Source organism: Pongo pygmaeus, chromosome 22 (assembly GCF_028885625.2).
Source record: "Pongo pygmaeus isolate AG05252 chromosome 22, NHGRI_mPonPyg2-v2.0_pri, whole genome shotgun sequence".
Taxonomy (NCBI): Eukaryota; Metazoa; Chordata; class Mammalia; order Primates; family Hominidae; genus Pongo; species Pongo pygmaeus.
In genome coordinates this window covers 50,076,761-50,096,179 of record NC_072395.2, presented here as the reverse complement: position 1 = coordinate 50,096,179, position 19,419 = coordinate 50,076,761, and the positions used below count along the sequence as shown (strand labels likewise).

General features: G+C 39.9%; 1 protein-coding gene across 17 annotated transcripts in view; it reads right to left on the bottom strand.

The window, feature by feature from the left end:
- Positions 1–19,419, bottom strand: part of TTC3 (tetratricopeptide repeat domain 3) — a 130,789-nt gene that overhangs the window by 13,262 nt on the left and 98,108 nt on the right. For 10 of the 17 annotated variants that reach the window (XM_063659743.1, XM_063659733.1, XM_063659739.1 and 7 more), the window contains 6 exons: positions 12,714–12,853; positions 9,824–9,892; positions 8,456–8,561; positions 7,004–7,104; positions 4,226–4,316; positions 3,425–3,526 (listed from right to left, as the gene is read on the bottom strand). In XM_063659743.1, coding sequence (XP_063515813.1) covers positions 3,425–3,526; positions 4,226–4,316; positions 7,004–7,104; positions 8,456–8,561; positions 9,824–9,892; positions 12,714–12,853 — 609 coding nt within the window. The remainder of the gene's footprint in view (positions 1–3,424; positions 3,527–4,225; positions 4,317–7,003; positions 7,105–8,455; positions 8,562–9,823; positions 9,893–12,713; positions 12,854–19,419) is intronic. The other 7 variants (XM_063659735.1, XM_054468858.2, XM_063659737.1 and 4 more) reach the window with 1 other exon arrangement.

The following is a 19,419-nucleotide window of genomic DNA, read 5'->3' as shown; positions in this document are numbered from 1 at the left end:
CCAAGGGCAAAGGCCGATGAATAAATACAATAACGCAGCCCAGAGGCTCCGTGCACAGGAAACCTGAATACCATGAATTAAATATTTTCGTTTTAAAAGAATTCTTGATAATAACTTGTTAGTTATTAGAACAAGAGTAGGAGGGCTCAGACTTCTAAATAATTATCTCTATAAGTCACTATTTTCTCTGTAAGATGAGACCATTTTGCCTGCCTACTGGCCCTCCTTCAGCCTCTACCTGGTTACACTTCTCCCCTTCCGAGCTAAACCACGTAGCTGACAGATGGAACATCACGGCCACCACACTCCCCAGAGCTGTCTCCATCCCAGCGGACCGCCTCCTCTTCCCTGCCAGCTCTCCTGGCAGCTTTCAGGCCTCCGTCCACGCCTGTAGTGCTGACACTCCTCCCCATGCAGCTGCCTGAGGCCGAATCTTTTTAAAAGTTTGCAGTCTAGAATATTTTCCTGAGATCCAAATCTGCAAATCCACTTGGGTGATTCCAAGGCAACTCAAAGTCATTGTTTTGGAAACCAGCCTCAGGCAGCCTCCCCAGTCCTGCTCTTCCCCTAGTACTCCTGGACTGAAGCCCAAGACTCACCCTCAACTCCCACGTGGACACATGGGGCCTGGTCTCCTGAGCAGCATGGCGCCTGTAAATGTACCCCCAATCACCTCTCACATCTGTTCTCTTCCCCCCACCCCCACTGCCATGCCCCATCCAGGACAGGCTGATGGCAATAAACTGATAATCGAACAAATGGAAATCACTCAAGCCCCTCCCCAACATTCCCCCACATTAGTGGCAAGTTCATCTTCAAAAAGCATAGTAGCTTCCCGTAATCCTCAGATATACATTCTGAGACCCCCCCAGTGAATGCCTGAGGTCACAAAGAGTACCGAATCCTACGTATACTGTACATGAATTTCTTTTTCCTTCTTCACAATATCACGGGTAGATTTGTTCTGACCATAGATCTTAGCAACCTCAGGATACGATCTTTTCTCTTTCCTTATTGGGTTGAGAACTTTCAGCTTTTCACTTAAAGGAAGCACTATATTGCTTCTCTACAGCATATCTGAATGACCAGCATCATTACTCCCATGCTTTGGGGCCATTATGAAGTAAAATAGGGGTGACTTGAACACATGCACTGGGGTAACGCAAGAAGTTCATCTGGTCACCAAATCAGCTTCTAAGTGGCTCATGGGCAGGGAGCAGTAACAGCATGAAAACACTGGACAAAGGGAGGAGGCACGTCCCAGGTGTGACCATGTGAGAATCCAGATTTTATCACGCTACTCAAAACAGTGCGCAATTTAAAACTTATGAATTACGTATTTCTGGAATTTTCCATTGAGTATTTTCTAACTGCGGTTGACTGCGGATAACTGAAACCATGGAAAGCGAAGCCGTGAAGAAGGAGGGACTCCTGTTCTGCTGCTGTTCCCTTATTTGAGACCTATCCTGTCTGGTCTAATGAAGCTAGACGTGTCCAAACGGCTATAACACAGCTTACAGAAGAAGGTTCCCTTGGCTCTGCCCCTGCGTCATACTGGGCTTCTATTACAGCATGAAAGGAGTGTGTTCTCTGTCTCTCTAGGCTCCAGGAGCACTGTGTGTTCCATCTGGAACTCTGACCGTCCAAACACACCCCTCTCACTCCTTTGTCCGGTAAGTTCCTATTGCAGATCTCTGTCTCTGGGAGACTTCCAACTGGGAATCTCCCACTGAGGCCACACCTCTAGATTAGGTTAGTGGCCCCTGATTCATGCTGCACCAGCATTCTGCCATGAGAAACCTCATTCTGCTGCAGGTAACGATGGGTTTAAAGTCTGCCTTTCCCCAAGTCCATGTGTACTTTGAGGGCACAGCCCACATCAAGCTTTATCACCACTAATTACCGAATGAATGAATGAGGGAGAAATGAGATACAAATAGTTTTTAGGCACACTTATTACTCAAGCTCCTGGCACACTAAGAGTTCCCAGAATTTAGGATATGAAAATTCTTTTGAGTATTGATAAAATAACATAAGCTAGGATTACAAACTAATAGTAAAATATCCTATTGAGAGCCAACGTTTTCTCTATGCATATCTGTTACAAGAACTTGGAAAAACGATAAATGATAAGTGCCCTTCAGTGTAATTCTAACTAAAACTGCACATTCAATGGAGAGAAAAAACTGGATCTCAACAGAATATTTTACTCAGTTTAGGGTGGTCACACTTTTTCCACACTTAATTTTTTTTTTTTTTTTTTCAGATGAATTCACAGTAAGTTTGAATGTTTACTGTGCAAGGTACTGGCGAGAAAGAGACATTCAAGGCCAGGCTGAGATCTAATGCACGTGAGAGAAGGGACACAGTGGGAGGCCAAAAGAGGGCAGCCCCTGACGGGGTTTCAGGGGAAGGCAGGATGCAGAGTGGGGACAGTGCTCCAGGCTAGGAACAGCCCAGGCAAAGGTCTGGCAGTAGTGGAAGGGTGCAAGTCAGGTGCTGGGAGAGAGTCTCCTCCATCTTTAGGAACCAGATTTCACGGTCCTGCCACAACATTCTGAAACTTATAACTTTCAACTCTCACACACAGTCCTCCTTTAATTTTGTTTGTTTTTTTTTTTTTTTACCTAAGTTTTCTCTCAAGATCTAACTTTAAATTGCTATGGTCTGATCTCCTCTGGGCCTAATTCATTTCAATTTAGTATTTACTAAGCATCTATCTGTGTCCAAATCTAAGAAATATGGGTTTAGCCATGTTGCAAAGTCCACAAAATGCAATTAATGCTTTTCTTTACTGTGCTGTGTATATTAAAATAAAAAGACAAGATTATTCACTGTTATTCACAAGATTTGGCAAATCAAGTACAAGTAGTAAAATATGATGTGCCAGACCAACAAAGCCCTGTATGTCTCAGGCATAGCAGCTCTTATTCTGTATATGAGGAGGAAACCTCTTAATTTTTAGATTTTGGTCTTATGTCCCAAATATCTAGGAATAAGAGTATAATCTGAGGTGGTGATAGGGTCCTGCTTGAATCACAGGCACCTGCTACTCCTGGATTATTCATTCAAAGTCAGGAATACATATACAACACACACACATACACACACACACACACACACACACACACACACACACAGAAAAGACAGAAGACAGGCCAAGGTACAAGAGAGTGATAGAAATGTAGCAATGGTGTATTCACCTCAGTCCAACCCTCATACAGATGTAGAAAGACTGATCTATTTTATGTAAGAATGTTATGAAGCTTAAAAGGTTAATCAGTGGCACCAATAATGAAACATTAAGGCAATTATTAACCAATCTCATCCTCACTCCCAGGAAACAACAACAAATAACTACTTTGGCCAGTTAACAAATGAATTATAGTTTTAAAAAAAAAAAAAAAAGATGTGCTAGACTTACCGTGTTACAGGCAGGAAATGAAAGCTCAGAAATCTGCACTTTAGAAAGTTCACTGAGCCGAGAACCATTTTTAATTGCCTTAATTTGTTCTTCAAACTGAGACTGTGAGTAGAAAGTAAAGTGTGGGAAAACCACAATTGTCAATTAATACTTTGTTTCTTCCTACGCATTATAAATGAAACATAACTGTCTTGTAAGGAAATTCAAAATAAGACCTCACTAAACCGAATGCTCCAAAGCCTTTTCAAACATAACTCCTCTAATCTTACCAATCAAGGGAGAGGTCAAGCTGGTTAATTAAGAAAATACCACTACTTCCGGCTGGGCACGGTGGCTCATGCCTGTAATCCCAGCACTTTGGGAGGCCGAGGCGGCCAGATCACCTGAGGTCAGGAGATCGAGACCAGCCTGACCAACATGGAGAGACCCCCATCTCTACTAAAAAACAAAAACAAAAACAAAATTAGCCGGGCATGGTGGCACATGCCTGTAATCCCAGCTACTTGGGGGGCTGAGGCAGGAGAATCGCTTGAACCTGGGAAGCGGAGGTTGCAGTGAGCCAAGATTGCACCATTGCACTCCAGCCTGGGCAACAAGAGTGAAACTTCGTCTCAAAAAAAAAACCAAAAAAAAACACAACAAAACGATTAGATCCATGAAAAGCTCATAATACTTTCAACAAAAAAAATTATTGATAATAATAGATAAAAAAGAAATAGATTCAATATGACACCAGCCTCCCGAGAATTATAACTATCATAAAGATTTTGATGGGATTAAAAGATGTTTTTTACAACTTACCCTTGCTTTCTCAATTTCTTTTGTAACATTAGAAAGAAACAATTCCCATGAACATATATCAGACTCCATGTCAGGATATGCTGCAGGATCACTGAAAAAGTATAATATAAAACTGCTTTAGAAATTTTAAAAATTAAAAGCACTTACAGTCAAATAAACATCTAAACATGAGCGAGACATTTAACATGATCATATACACACAAAACCCCAACTATTTTTAAGGAATTGCTTATCTTGTAAACTTGCCACTAGAAACACTTTAGAAAATTTTAATTATTAATATAACAAAAACTCTAAAACCAAAGGGCAGAGAGAAAATAAGTCTCCTGAACTTTAAGTTCTTTTCCCAAATTTGAAAGTTTGACCATTCTTCATTTGACATCTTTATGTTTAATATTAAAGCCAGCGTCTGCATTTAAAGATTTTTTTAAAAGGTAGTCTGAAACATTCAAAAGATTGCAATCAAACCCTAATCATTACCTGAATATAAAAATAAAGGATGAGTCTAAGATAAATTTACAATCTCAGCACCTCATGAATCTGGTCTATTGAAAGTGACAGATAAACTGACTACTCCTAATTGAGAAGATCAAAAACACTACCAATCTGTGGGTACAGTAAGACCTCATTATACATATTGAAGAAAAAACAGAGCATTCTTTTTACCCCTTTTCTATGTTCTATACTTTGGTGGAGGAGGCAGAGTTAGCATGGCATCCTGAAGAAAGAATCTTTGTATACTCTACCGTTTATTGGAAGAGTTGATACTATTAGATGAAATGAGTCTGAGATTATCTTTGTTTCCCAGATGAGCCGCAATGCAGCCTATGGTGGGTGCTTAGTACAGGCGGTTGACTACCACTTGGTCTCAACCTCAGCTGTACTAGTCCTGTACTCTAAATCAGCATATTATTTTACTTTTAATCAGAAAAGTTTTCTCATTAAAAAAATTAAATCTTGAAAATGAAGAAGGGGCCGGGCATGGTGGCTCACACCTGTAATCCCAGCACTTTGGGAGGCCTAGGCAGGTGGATCACCAGGTCAGGAGTTAGAGACCAGCCTGGCCAACATGGTGAAACGCTGTCTCTACTAAAAATACAAAAATCAGCCTGGCATGGTGGTGGGCGCCTATAATCCCAGCTACTCGGGAGGCAGGAGAATCACTTGAACCCAGGAGGCAGAGGTTGCAGTGAGCCGAGATCACACCACTGCACTCCAGCCTGTGCAACAGAGCAAGACTTCATCTCAAAAAAAGAAAGAAAGAAAGAAAGAAAGAAAAAGAACTATACACTGAAACTGTCCATGATTCACACAATCTCTGGTTCAATGCTGAGGGTTTGAAATTTGAATCAAAAGGCAAGCACCAGGAAGGATCAAACCCTGGGATTAAAAACACAAAATCTGTGTATAGAACATGATAAAAGGACTCAATGAAAAGTAATCCCACATAGAGAAGTGCTAAGTACTAGGGTGAAGAAGATCCTCTAGGAATCCCAGGCAAGCCTTATCTTAAAAACAAACAAGGCCGGCCAGCGCGGTGGCTCACTCCTGTGATCCCAGCACTTTGGGAGGCCAAGGTGGGTGGATCATGAGATCAGGAGATTGAGACCATCCTGGCTAATATGGTGAAACCCATCTCTACTAAAAATACAAAAAATTAGCCAGGAGTAGTGGCGGGCACCTGCAGTCTCAGCTACTCGGGAGGCTGAGGCAGGAGAATGGCGTGAACTCAGGAGGCGGAGCTTGCAGTGAGCCGAGATCACGCCACTACACTCCAGCATGGGCGACAGAGCGAGACTCCGTCTCAAAAACAAACAAACAAGAACAAGGCCAGGCGCGGTGGCTCATGCCTGTAATCCCAGCACTTTGGGAGGCCAAGGCAGGTGGATCACGAGGTCAGGAGATAGAGACCATCCTGGCTAACATGGTGAAACCCCATATCTACTACAAATACAAAAAATTAGCTGGGCCTGATGGCACACAGCTGTAATCCCAGCTATTCGGGAGGCTGAGGCAAGAGAATCGCTTGAACCCAGGAGGCAGAGGTTGCAGTGAGCCAAGATCGGGCCATTGCACTCCAGCCTGGGTGACAGAGCGAGACTCCGTCTCAAAAAAACAAACAAAAACAGGCAGAGATTATGTGGAGAGTTGAAAAAAAATTAACATGTGTGAATATACTTTGTAAACATTCTCGCATGCTGTCATGCAGACTGTTAAATAATAGCTATTATGGAAAGCAACTTGGTAAAAAATTTTAAAAGCCTTGAAAATGTCATCTTCATTCCAAAATTTTACTGCATGGAAATGACTAATAATGTGCACAAAAATTTAACTATAAGGATGCTCACTGCACGGTGGCTTATATTAACACAAATTCACAAACAGCTCCACTGTCTCAGCACAGCAGTGTTTGGTAAATCATGACATGTTTCTATGCTCGATTACTATCCAACTTTTCAAAATTAGGTTGGAGAAATGTAATTACCAATATGAAAATAAATTTCCTATATACTATTTAGTAAAAATAATTCACAAATTTTCATTTTTTCAAACACTTCATGAATTTATTCCAAAATACAAATGTTATATCTCCATTTAGAATTAGGAATGATTTTTATCATTTTTGTTTGTATGTCTTAACTTTTCTACAATTGAACACGTATCAATTATATAACTATTAAAAATAAAATGGTCCTAATACAAAATAATGTTTTTCTCAGATGGTCCTAGCTTTATCTTCTAAATGACGTGCTGAGAACACCCATGAAACTGCATTACCGGCTAATCAGCTCCAGCTTCTTCAGATAGGCTTCTGCTTGTGACTCCATGATCTGTAGCTTATACACTTCACTCTCCTTCCAGTTTTCAAGTACAGATACCTGCCAGTAGATTAGAGGACATATGAGTATTTTACAAATGACAGCCTGAAACTGTTTTAAAGGTTAAAACTTAAACATTTAAACCACTTTCCCATTTCTCCTTAAATGAAGCATGATGACAGAATCACCAGAACTTGATCACAGTTGAACATGAATTAGACTTTGAGATTTGAACACAGAACAAAATGACATTACAAATGCATACCTTCCATGATCCTTTTTGCAGATATGAATAACTGTACATGGCTTTCTGCTTAAGCTATATATAAACACAGAGCCAGGTTAACTGCATGTGTACACCAGTGTGCATTACCTATGGTCCTGCAGCAGAATAACCCTAAATAAAGGCTGCATCCTCTGCAATTTTAGAAAAGCCTCAGAGAAGCTGTTCTCAGCAAGGACATCAAAAGCCTTTGGGGTATGCTTTTAAGATTTTAGACTCTCTGTGGCTTCCCCACAAGCCAACTGGCCATTTTTGTGAGAATCACTGCAGGAAATGTAGAATGGCCTTGTGGTCCAAATGATTCATTAAATAGCCTTTTAATCCAGGTGTCTGTAAACTTGACAGGGCCCACCAGGCAAACCTGCTTACCAAACGGTGGTGTGAATTAAACAAGCTCAAGAATACCGATGCTGGTGTAGGACCCACAAAGTATTCATACTTTCGCTCTTTTTCCTTTCCTGTCCTTAGAAAAAGGTGCATAGTCAATTCCTAATTGAAAAGCCTAATGTTTGCAGACTGTATAAACTAAGCCTTTTCTTACTTTACCAGAATAATCACAGACACATATGCCAATAAATATCATTTGTTTCTCAGCTAGAGAAACATAGAGAATGATGTTTCGGGAACTAAATAAAATACAGCCAGATGTCATAATTTTGATTCTTGTCTCAGTAGTTTCTCAAACAGTGTACTGACATTGCTATATATTCTTCTAGGGGCGGGAGGAGCGTATTCTTAATACGTGGATTATTTTCAAGTTCCTTTCCAAGTATTGGCAAATATGGTTGGCTACTTCATGGTACATCACTGGATTAAATATGATGAAAGCATTCAAAGTGTATAATATAGGAAATGACTGAATTACAATGGTAAATAAGGAAAGCAGGTTACCAAATTTGGTGTATACTATGAGTGCGTTTAAGTAACAACACAAGCATACCGGTAAAACATTACAAGGCTATAGGCAAGGAAAAAGAGTGGTCGTTTTAGGGAGGATGTATTATGGGTGACAGGATATCCTTTATGCACCACACTTTTCAGTAATGTCTGTTATGCCTCATATGTCATTAAAGAAACACAAAAACAAATGACAAATGCCATAGCGGTCAGTAAGTGTCATGGACTCACCTCTGCAGCCACAGCTCTCTGATGACTCTCTTCATAATCCTCTTTCCCTTTCTTTATACACTCTTCTATTTTCATTTTCTCATTTGTAAGTGTGCTGCTACAAATACTGAAGGAAAAAAAAATCTTCTCGAACAAAATTTCACAGTGAGATAACAAAGGTTTCAGGCTGGATGAGCTTTGAAACCGCACCACCATAGCCTCAGCTACATCTTCCAGAGCAGTTTCTCATCTCATATTTTACTACACAATACACAGACTCAAGTGTGCTCTTTGTGCTTTACAAGTGATCAAAGGCAGATGTGAAATGGAAGTGCACATTAGGTGGGCATGCTGAGAATCAAAGTGAGGGCACTGTTCCAGTTCACCATTTTTATGAGGGCAGGTGGAGTACAATCTGGTGACATTAATAAACTGTATAGGCCGGGCACAGTGGCTTAGGCCTGTAATCCCAATACTTTGGGAGGCCGAGGCAGGCGGATCTCTTGGGCCCAGAAGTTCAAGACCAGCCTAGACAGCATGGCAAAACCCTATATCTACAAAAAATACAATGGTGGTGCATGCCTGTAGTCCCAGCTACTCGAGAGGCTCAGGCGAGAGAATTGCTTGAGCTGGGAGATGGAGTCTGCAGTGAGCCATGACTGCACTACTGCATTCCAGCCTGGGTGACAGAGCAAGACCCTATCTCAAAAAATAAATAAATAAAAATTTTAAAAAGTAAGCTTTATAAAACATTCCCTATCCTTTGAGCCAGAAATTCTGTTTTGACGCATATTACGAGGACAGAACCCGAAGGGAAAAAGAAATCTGTACAAAATTATTCAAAAAACAGGATGGGAATGTGCATATGAAACAATACTCAGTGAGAAAAGCAGAATGCAACTGCTTATCACTGAATGTACTGGTTACCAGTATGTGAAAACATATTATTTCCATTAGCAAGCAAGGGTTAAAAGGAAATTTTGCATAGATTCATAGTAAAAATTTAATGAACCTATAATTATAAAGCAATAACAGCAACAAACTACCAGCCTACAGTGGAGATGAATATTCTAAGTAACACAAAAGAAAAGTTTTTAAAACATGTTTTTAGTTTCAAGTCAATCCAAAAAAAGTTGACAACAATAAATTCAGTATTTTTATATTGACAATGGGAAATAAATGCAGAAATCTTGTAAAATAAAAATATTTAAATATTCAAACAATATATTTATAAATTAATTTTTTAAATGCAACAGAAATAAAGAAAACAGAAACATAATTATTTAAAAGAAATAGACAAGCAACAATATATTTCAAAGTCTACTGTGCTTGTACTCCTGGCATTAAAAGTATTAAAAGATATTAAAAATAAATTTAAGCTTAATTTGCCTGATTTCAAGGGACTGATCCAGATGTAATTCATGTTCTTTTTCCTTTCCATCATTTTTCTGGGTATATCTATAAAAGCATAATCACCAAATATTAATTAATTTTGAAAATTCTTTTAACAGGACCCCCACACAGTAAATTGTACCCATATCCTTAAAAACATTTCTTGATTTTTTAATATATATATTTTTACATCTTGTTTCATTTTTAGTATCTTCTAAATAGGAAAATAATTTGAGGTCATTTCCCTTTTGGGAAATTTTCCTTCCAGATCACCTTTTTCTTCACTCTTAAGTCATATGCTTACAGGTAAATCACCCTATCTCAGTCTAAGATGTGCAGCTCAAGATGGTTTCAACAGGAGACAGGGAACACAGGTACTGTGGCATCATCATCAGTGTAACCAGTGATTCTTATTCAAATGAGAAGATGTGGATTCTCATTCAAAATGAAAACAGCCTTCTACTCTTTAAAACAGAACTTAAAGTCAAAACAAGCATTCATGCACACACACGGGTGCGCACGCACACACACACACACTCTCTGATAATCCTTCAAAACAAGTGTGTGAATCTCCGATTCTTGAGCCATGCCCTGCACAAGGCGGGTTCTGCCTCTTGTTTCATGCTACCCTGAGATACCTTTGCAGTCATCTCTGTTTACTAAAGCCGCTTGTTTCTAATACAAGCCAGTTTAACTATTATTTTACTTCTTTTGTAAAACACTTCCTCCCTCCTCTAAATAGACAAATACTGGGTGACACTCTGACACTCTCATGGAAGCCCTGCCTTCTTTCATAGCCGTCTGTGGTTTGTGTCACTGTACCAATCATGAGCTCTATGTTCTAGTCATTTCTTAATGAATACTAAGTGTGATTGAGAGCACAGAAACATCCAAGAAATCATTTTTCATGTCCTTTGTGCATCTCTGAGAAAGAGATCCAAAAAGTTTAAAGATTTTACTTAAAAATCTAAATAGAAAAATTGAGCTTTAAAGCATTTATTCGGAAAATGTAAAAAGCAGGCCAGGTGCGGTGGCTCATGCCTGTAATCCCAGCACTTTGGGAGGCCAAGATGGGTGGATCATCTGAGGTCAGGAGTTCGAGACCAGCCTGGCCAACATGGTGAAACCCCATCTCTACTAAAAAAAAAAAAAGAAAAAAGAAAAATTAGTCAGTCGTGGTGGTAGGCACCTGTAATCCCAGTTACTCGGGAGGCTGAGACAGGAGAATTGCTTGAACATCAGAGGCAGAGGTTGCAGTGAGATGAGATTGCACCATTGCACTCCAGGCTGGGTGACAAAAGCAAAACTCGGTCTCAAAAAAAAAAAAAAAAAACAACAAAAAACTTAGAAGCGTATGGCTTATCTTTAAATTGTGACAGGAAAGGTAAAGAAATCTATTAATAAAATGGAAAAAAGTCAACAATAAAAAGTTTATTCTCCAGCAGAAATTAACTTTTATGCTAGTACAGAAAAAAAATTTCTTATCATTAACAGCCTCTAGTTACCTTGTCTAGTTTGACAGTATATCTGAACTGAACAAAAAAAGTATGTTAAATATAAGTATTTCCACATTTTTTAGTAACAAAATGACCAAGACTGGTCATGCTCAAATATTAGAGGTAAAAAGCTTTATAGACATTATCATTTCCATAAGTGTGTTCTACTAGTGAAGCTACTTTGATCATCAAAATGACATGACACAGGGAGTGAAAATTCTGAGGCAGTGTTTTACTTTTCCTCATTGTTTGAGGACTGCCTAAATGTAATGCTAGCAAGACTCATAATGAAATTCATCTGATCATATGGCATGCGGCATGGAAAAACACAAAAGCCCTTGAAAGGTGAGTGTGTAGCGTGGCCCCCCAGTGAATCCAGCCTTCCATTATTCATGCCCTTGAATCTGGACCAAGCCTATGACTTGTTTTAAGGAATAAAAGGTAGCAGAGATGATACTGTGACAGTTCTGGGCCTGAACCTTCAGGAGGCCTAGTGGCTTCCACTTCTGCACCATCTGAAGTCCCTAGCCACCACGTAAGAAGTCTGGCTATCATAATAGAGATCACACGGAAAGACCACATAAATAAAAATCACAGAGAGGCTACACAGACAGAAAGTGAGGCCAAGCCACCCCAGCATCCCAGCTGAGGCCAGCCCCAGTCATCACCCAGCTAAATTCAGCCACACGAGGACTCCTGGCAAGACCAGCAGAAGAATGGCCCAGCTGAACTCAGCCCAGATTGCAGGACCATGAGCAAATACAATGGCTGCTAACCAAGACACTGACTTTTGGGTGTTTTCTTACACAGTGGTAGAAAACAAGCTGAAGAATTTGACCTATCACTGTTTAGAGCAGAGGGAGGTTAGGGATGGATCACAGAGAATCTTAAAACACACTCTTGGCCCACCTGACAATCATTCCTAGGATCTGTGTATGTTATCAAATCGTTCACACTACAAGACAAATTTTAATAATTTATAGATTCAGGATAAAAGTAATTATAAATAAAATAATCATCACAGAATCTTACTTTTGAAAAGAACCTTAGATTTTAGACCAGCCCCCATGTTTTGCTGATAAGAAAAAAGAGGGCCAGAGAAAGGGATGGTGTTCAAACTGGAAGGAAGTCAGTTCCTTGAGGATTCTCAGTTCCATGCTACTCTCACTTTTATATAATTTATCTGAAAAAATGTTAAGTTTAGAAAAAAATTCAGGTGAGATAATTACTCAATGAATACTTTTTTAAATGAGACAAAACAATGAAAACAGTATCTATTCATTTTTACTTTACTTGATATAGTTTGAAATTAAATATCAAAAATGCAAAAATAACCAAAAGCCACAATATTTTTTTTAAATAAAAATTACTGCCTTTCAATCATTACTTACGTTTCAATGGCATTTGAAACCTTTTTAATTTTCTTCTTCAGTGATTTTAGTCTTTCTTGGATTTCTTTTTTTTCCTGTTGCCATTTTTTAATTTCTCTTTCCAAATCTTGAAGGAACCAATCTAATTCCGTCTTTGAGATCTAAAAACATTTAGAAAGTACTTAAATAAGTGGCAAAATATACTTTCTAACAAAAGAGACTGAAAGGCTAGAATTGTGATGGCGTCATAGCTTAAACAATGACTCAAGTTCAGTGGAACACACTCCCAAGCTGGCGCCCTGTGGCAGACTATGCCCCCCAGCCAAGCCTGGGACACCAAGTCACACCAGACAGCCACATCCTACCCGCTACGTGCATCTGATTACAGTACGACACCCCGAAGAACCACTTCGACGTGCCCAGAGGTATTCACACTTCACTCTCCAGCCTAAATGATTCTCTAATCTACATACACACATTTCAGTTGGCAAGGCCAATAGTTTTTGTTTGCTTTTATAAATGTAAATGTAATGCTCTTGCTGGTCATTAAAGGCATTTAGGTTGAGATACCTGCCAGAATTTCAGGCAGTGTGACAAAGAGAAATGAAAACCTCTTTGGAGACAATGCTAGTTACCGTTCCCCTGGAGGGTTTGGTACAGCACCACTTGACACCCAACCCTCTTTGTCAACTTCCTATGTAGTTGCTGGTTTGAAACTTCTGAATCTACACATTCTCTAAAGGTTTGATGTCTTTTTTGAAGTATCATCTATTCAATGGTAGCAAGGGGTTTGGGTGGGGCACATGCTTATAAATACCAGTCATTTATAAGTAAAACATTCCCCATGTTAATATTTCTAATAATTAATTTAAACGTGAATCAAAGCAATATTTAAAGGAAACAAATATTTTCTAGTTTAAAATCTCACCATTATCAATGACAGCTTAATGAAATCCTAACTTCACATTTGCTTTAGGGAAACTTTTAATTTTTCACTTCCTATCAGGTTCCCTACAGCCTGAACTTCCTGCTTAGGCTTAGAGCACACATAGGTCACTGAGGAATACAGTTCAGCTATAGAAACTCGAGGTCCTTTCTGTAAGAAAGGACACTAAAGTCAACCTACATGGATTCCATAGGAAATCATGGCCATCGGGTCAAAAGCTCTATCAATTTAAGAGACCACTACTCCCTTTTCAGCCTTAGACACCAAGGTTTTCATGTTTTTTAAAGGCAGATTTGCTAACCAGTCAAGGTCCTTTAAGATTTCTGAATCCTACAACAGGGATAAGGTCGATTTTGGCACAGGACAACTGTTCTTAGGTGGCAGAAATGGAACAGCTCAGTAACGTTCCCTTTAACACGGGAACCAGTTCTTCCTACATCTTCTTAGCTGCAACCTTGTTGATCCTGAATTTCTTGAGTCACTACTGCGACTGAGGTGACCACCATGCCTATTCTACTTAAGAATCCTGTGTTCCACCTGGTTCGGTTCTACTAGGACCAATGTGAATTGGCATGCCTTGCCAATCTTGTTTCTCACATATCCTGTGCTCCTATTCTGAGCCAATGATCTCACCTGGGAGATTATATGCAACCACAAGGTTATGCTTAGGCATAAGAACCTAGTTGGCAACAAGTACCTAAGGGAGTTCAAGTATCAAGAAGCACAAAGTATTATAAACACATGTGCACATACATATACATATAGCTCAGGCAGTGAAAATACTACATGAGTTCATCCTCTGTTTGTACTGACCATAGCTGCCTCACAATGCTAAACAGGTCAGCTATCACGAGCTTGTTTCTGACTGCATGGAAGACAGAATGATCTCCTGAACTTTTTTCTTTCAAGCTTAGCATAAAACAAATAGGCTATACACAACTGTATCTGCTATATTACAGTTTATTGGCATAACTATAAACAATTTCTTTTTCTCAATTAGAAAAAAACTTGTTTTCTTATCTTTTTTATTAAACCTCAGTGTTGTTCTAAAATAAATATCTGAGGTACCTTTGATAATATATACATAAGTTTTTAAAAGACAAAATAAAAAGAATGCTAAGCAGGTAAAGAAAACAGAATAAAGAGAGAGGAATGACAATACAAAACCATGAGTGAGAGTAATGTAAAAATGAATGGCATGCGGTCCTAACCATTCTTTAGAAATAACATTAAAACTTTCTGGCAGACAAGGTCAAAGAGAAAATATAATGAGCTGTACAATTCAATATAAAACATAAAAACAAACCAGTTGCACAAGAGAGGCCCTGGAAGTGATGGCAGACAGAAGGGCCTCACGAAGAGGATGCTGCAGAAATGCCCCACAAGACCAGCACAGAGCCTGACACTTAAGAGAACATTCAAGAAATATCTGTCACATGAAAGAATGGATAATATCCCCAACTCCATACTAGCAGTAAACAAAGCAGCAAACTTCACAGAATGTGAGCCTGATGTCCTCTGATGTAAGCTGACAGAGAATATGAAAACACAATTCATTAAATGCAGCTTTTCAGGGGCCAAGCACACATTGTTTGATAAACATTTGCAAAGCTCCTAGTTTGTACACTCAGCTAGCTGCTGTCAACCAAAGATAACTTTAAAAACGACCCTTCTGGGCGTGGTAGCATGGGTTTGTAGTCTCGACTACTCAGGAGTCTGAGGCAGGAGGATCCCTTGAGCCCAGGAGTTCAACCTTGGCAATACAATGAGACTCCTATTCAAAAAACAAACAAAACAAAAAACAGTCCTTACTTTCAAGATCACAGTTTGGTAGAGAAAATATGCGTAAAAGATAATTACTATACCGTACTATCCGAAAAATTAACGTGAAATGGATCACAGACCTAAATGGGTAAGCAGTGCCCTTGAAGTAGACAGGGGTTTCTTAGCTATGACACCAAAGGCACAAGTAACAAAAGAATAAGAGAAATTGGACTTAGTGTACTCAAAGTAAAAACTTTTGTGCTGCAAATGATACCATTAGGAAAGTGAAAAGGCAACCCACAAAATGGAGATGGGAGATACATTTACAAATATGGAAGATGGAAGTAAATATCTGCAAATCACGTATTTGATAAGCAACTTGTATCCAGAATATAGAAAAACTCTTTGTTTTTGTTTTTTTGAGACAGGGTCTTGCTCTGTTGCCTAAACTGTAGTGCAGTGGAAAGATCATAGCTCACTGCAGCCTCAACTTCCTGGTCTCAAGTGATCCTCCCACCTCAGCCTCCTGAGTAGCTGGAACTACAGGCATGTATCACCATACCTACCTAATTATTTATTTAATTTTTTAATTTTTTGTAGCGAATGAGGGTCTCATCACATCACCCTGGCTGGTCTTGAACTCCTGGGCTCAAACAATCCTCCTGCCTCAGCCTCCCAAAGTGCTGGGATTATAGGTGTGAGCCACCATGCCCAGACCTGTTTTGTTTCTTTTTTTTCCTTTTGAGACAGGGTCTCACTCTGTTGTTGCCCAGGCTGGGGTGCAATGGCATGATCCTGGCTCACTGTAGCCTCAAAACCCCTGGGCTCAAGTGACCCTCTCAGCTCAGCCTCCCAAGTAGCTGGGACCACAGGTGCGCACCACCATGCCTGGTTAATTTTTAACTTTTTGTAGAGATGGGATCTTGCCATGTTGCCCAGGCTGGTTTCAAACTCCTGGGCTCAAGCGATCTTCCTGCCTTGGTCTCTCAAAGTGCTGGTTTTATAGTTGTAAGCCACCACACCTGGCCCAAAAACTCTTATAAGTCAATAATAGAAAGACAAACTCAATTAAAAAATGAATAAAGGATCTGAGTAGACATTCCTCCAAAGAAGATACACAAATGGCTAATAAGCATATGAAAAGATGCTCAATATTATTAGCCTTTAGGGAAATAAAACCACAATGAGATACAACTCCATACCCATTAGAAGGCATAAATAAAAAGACAAATGATGATAAGTGTAAGTGAGAATGGAGAAACTGGAATCCTCATATACTGCTGGTAGGATGGTTTTGGAACAGGCTCGCAGTTCCTCATACGCTTAAATATGGAATTGCCATATGATCAGCAATTTCACTCTTATGCATATATCCAAAAGAAATGAAAACATATGTCCACAGAAAACCTGTCCATGAATGTTCACAGCATCATCATACAGAATAGTGAAAAGGTAGAAAGAATGCAAATGTCAATCAACTAGTGAATGAATAAAATATGATATAGTCACACAATAGAACATTATTCCACAGTAAAAAGAAATGACACACTGATACATATTAACATAGATGGATGTACAAGGATGAACCTTGAAAACACTATAAGTGAAAGAAGACACTTATAAAAGACTACATGTAACATGATCCATTTATACAAAATGCTCAGAAAAGACAAATCTAGAGAGTCAATCAGTGGTTGCCAAGGGCTAGGATACAGGAGAGAATGGGGAGTGACAGCTAGTGGGTATAAGATTTCTTTTTAGGTTGATGAAAATGGTTGAAACTTAGATTGTGCTACACACAGACCTGGGCATATACCAAAACCATTAAATTGTCTATTTTTAATAGGTAAATGTTATGCTATGGTTAATTATATCTCAATAAAGATGTTACAAAATGATGATTACCATCTCACATAGTCATCATTACCACCACTGCATTAACAAAGGCCTGCAAGCAAGCCTGAGGTTGCATCAACAACTGTTTCCTCAAGAAAGTGATGCCCAAAGGAGAAGCAGGAGGGAGTCAGGCTCAGGGAGAAGGAAAACCACTCCAGGCAGAAGGGATGGTACTGGGAAAAGGTTTGGAAGGGAGAAATCGAATGACAAACATTATCCATTAAATTAGAGAACAATGTAGAGAACTGGCAAGGGAGAAGGTGGAAGATGAAGCAGGCATCAATCACAGAAGGCTCTTGGTAATTACTGAGTGTTAGTAAATTACTGGCGCTGACCTACTGTAGTGGAGGGATGGCATTCATAGCTCTATCCTTCACACTCTGTAGCCACTCCATTTGTCATGTGACCTTGCAGTTCCCTTCACTAATGAGGCAAAGTCTATTTTCCCCAGCCCTGACTCTGGCTGGCTATGTGACTGCTTTTGCCAGTGGGGTCTGAGCAGACCTGAAGTCAGTAGAGGCTTGAAAGGTGTCGTGTGGCCATCCTTGCTTGCCGTTGCACCTTCCTACTGCCTTCAGAATAGGATTTTCAGGGTGGAAGATGCAAGACATGTGGAGCAGAGCTAGTTGTCCCAGTCATCCCAGCTGAGGCCATTCTAGATCAATCTACAGCCAGCTGACTCTAGATATGTAGGTAAGAACAGCAAAGATGCTGCAGAGCTCTTGCTAGCCCAAAGGTGAAATGACCCAGCCAAGCCCAAGCAGGACCAGCTGATCCAGACTCCTACGCTTAACGATTACAGTCACATGTCACTGGGGTTTTGTGGCTGGGAGTTACTCAGCATTATTATGACAGTGATTAACTGATATGCCTACACTGCTGTAAAGTGGTGAGAAAAGTTCCTAACAGTTAGTTGAACTGGGCCGTGGAGCTGACCTTCTCTTAAGGGAGAACAAATGCACAGGCTCTGAAGCCTGACATGGCCTGTTCTGCCACTTCGTACTGGTGTGGCTTGGGGCAAGCTGCATCAGCTGCTCCCACCTCCATTTCCTCACCAGTAACATGGAGATTTATGTACTAGAGTATAACACTATTGTATAAGGACTGTTTTGAGATTAAATACACGTAAAAACAATTGAGTATAGCACATAGTAGGAGCTTCATGAATGTTAGATTTAAAAAAGGCTGAACTTGACAAGGACCCATGACTGAAGAGGAGAATCCCACCTCCGCACCAGTGTGGGCTTAGGAAGTTTTGGCAGGCAGGGCCAAGATTCTGTTCTAATACAGACAAAGGTCCAAAATTCTACCCCGTAAATTATTCTGGGCCAAGTAATTTGACAGTGTTTTAAGAGCTAATGTTGACTCATTGCCCATTTTAGCATCTCATTAAAGCACCTTAAGACCATATGTCCTGGGCAGATATGGAGTGACTGATTAATAAATATGGGGTTTCTTTTTGGGGGTGATAAAAGTTTTCTGGAATTAGACAGTGGTAATGGTTACACAATAATGTGAATATTTAAAAAACCACTATATTGTACACTTTGTAATGGTTAAAACAGCAAAAAAGTTATGCGAATTTTATTCTCAAACAAAAATGAACCTATGTCCTTCAGCAATACTGCAACCAGTTATAACCTGCCAGTCATAGGTTAGGGTACAATAAAAACAACAAGAGATTCTGGCTTTAAAAAAGCTACTTTTGGCCAGGCACAGTGTCTGACGCCTGTAATCCCAGCACTTTGGGAGGCCGAGGTGGGAGGATCACAGGAGGTCAGAAGTTCAAGACTAGCCTGGCCAACATGGCAAAACCCCATCTCTACTAAAAATACAAAAATTAGCCAGGCTTGGTGGTGTGTGCTTGTAATCCCAGCTACCCGGGAGGCTGAGGCAGGAGAATCGCTGGAACCCAGGAAGCAGAGGCTGCAGTGAGCTGAGATCACGCCACTGCACTCCAGCCTGGGCGATAGAGCAAGACTCCATCTAAAAAATAAAAAAAATATTTAAAAAGCCACTTTTCCACCGGCAGAGAATAGATAACTGGCTTAATTACCTATAGAGGCCATTCCTAGCTCATGAATAATAATAGAACCCCATCAGCTATATATAATACCTCGC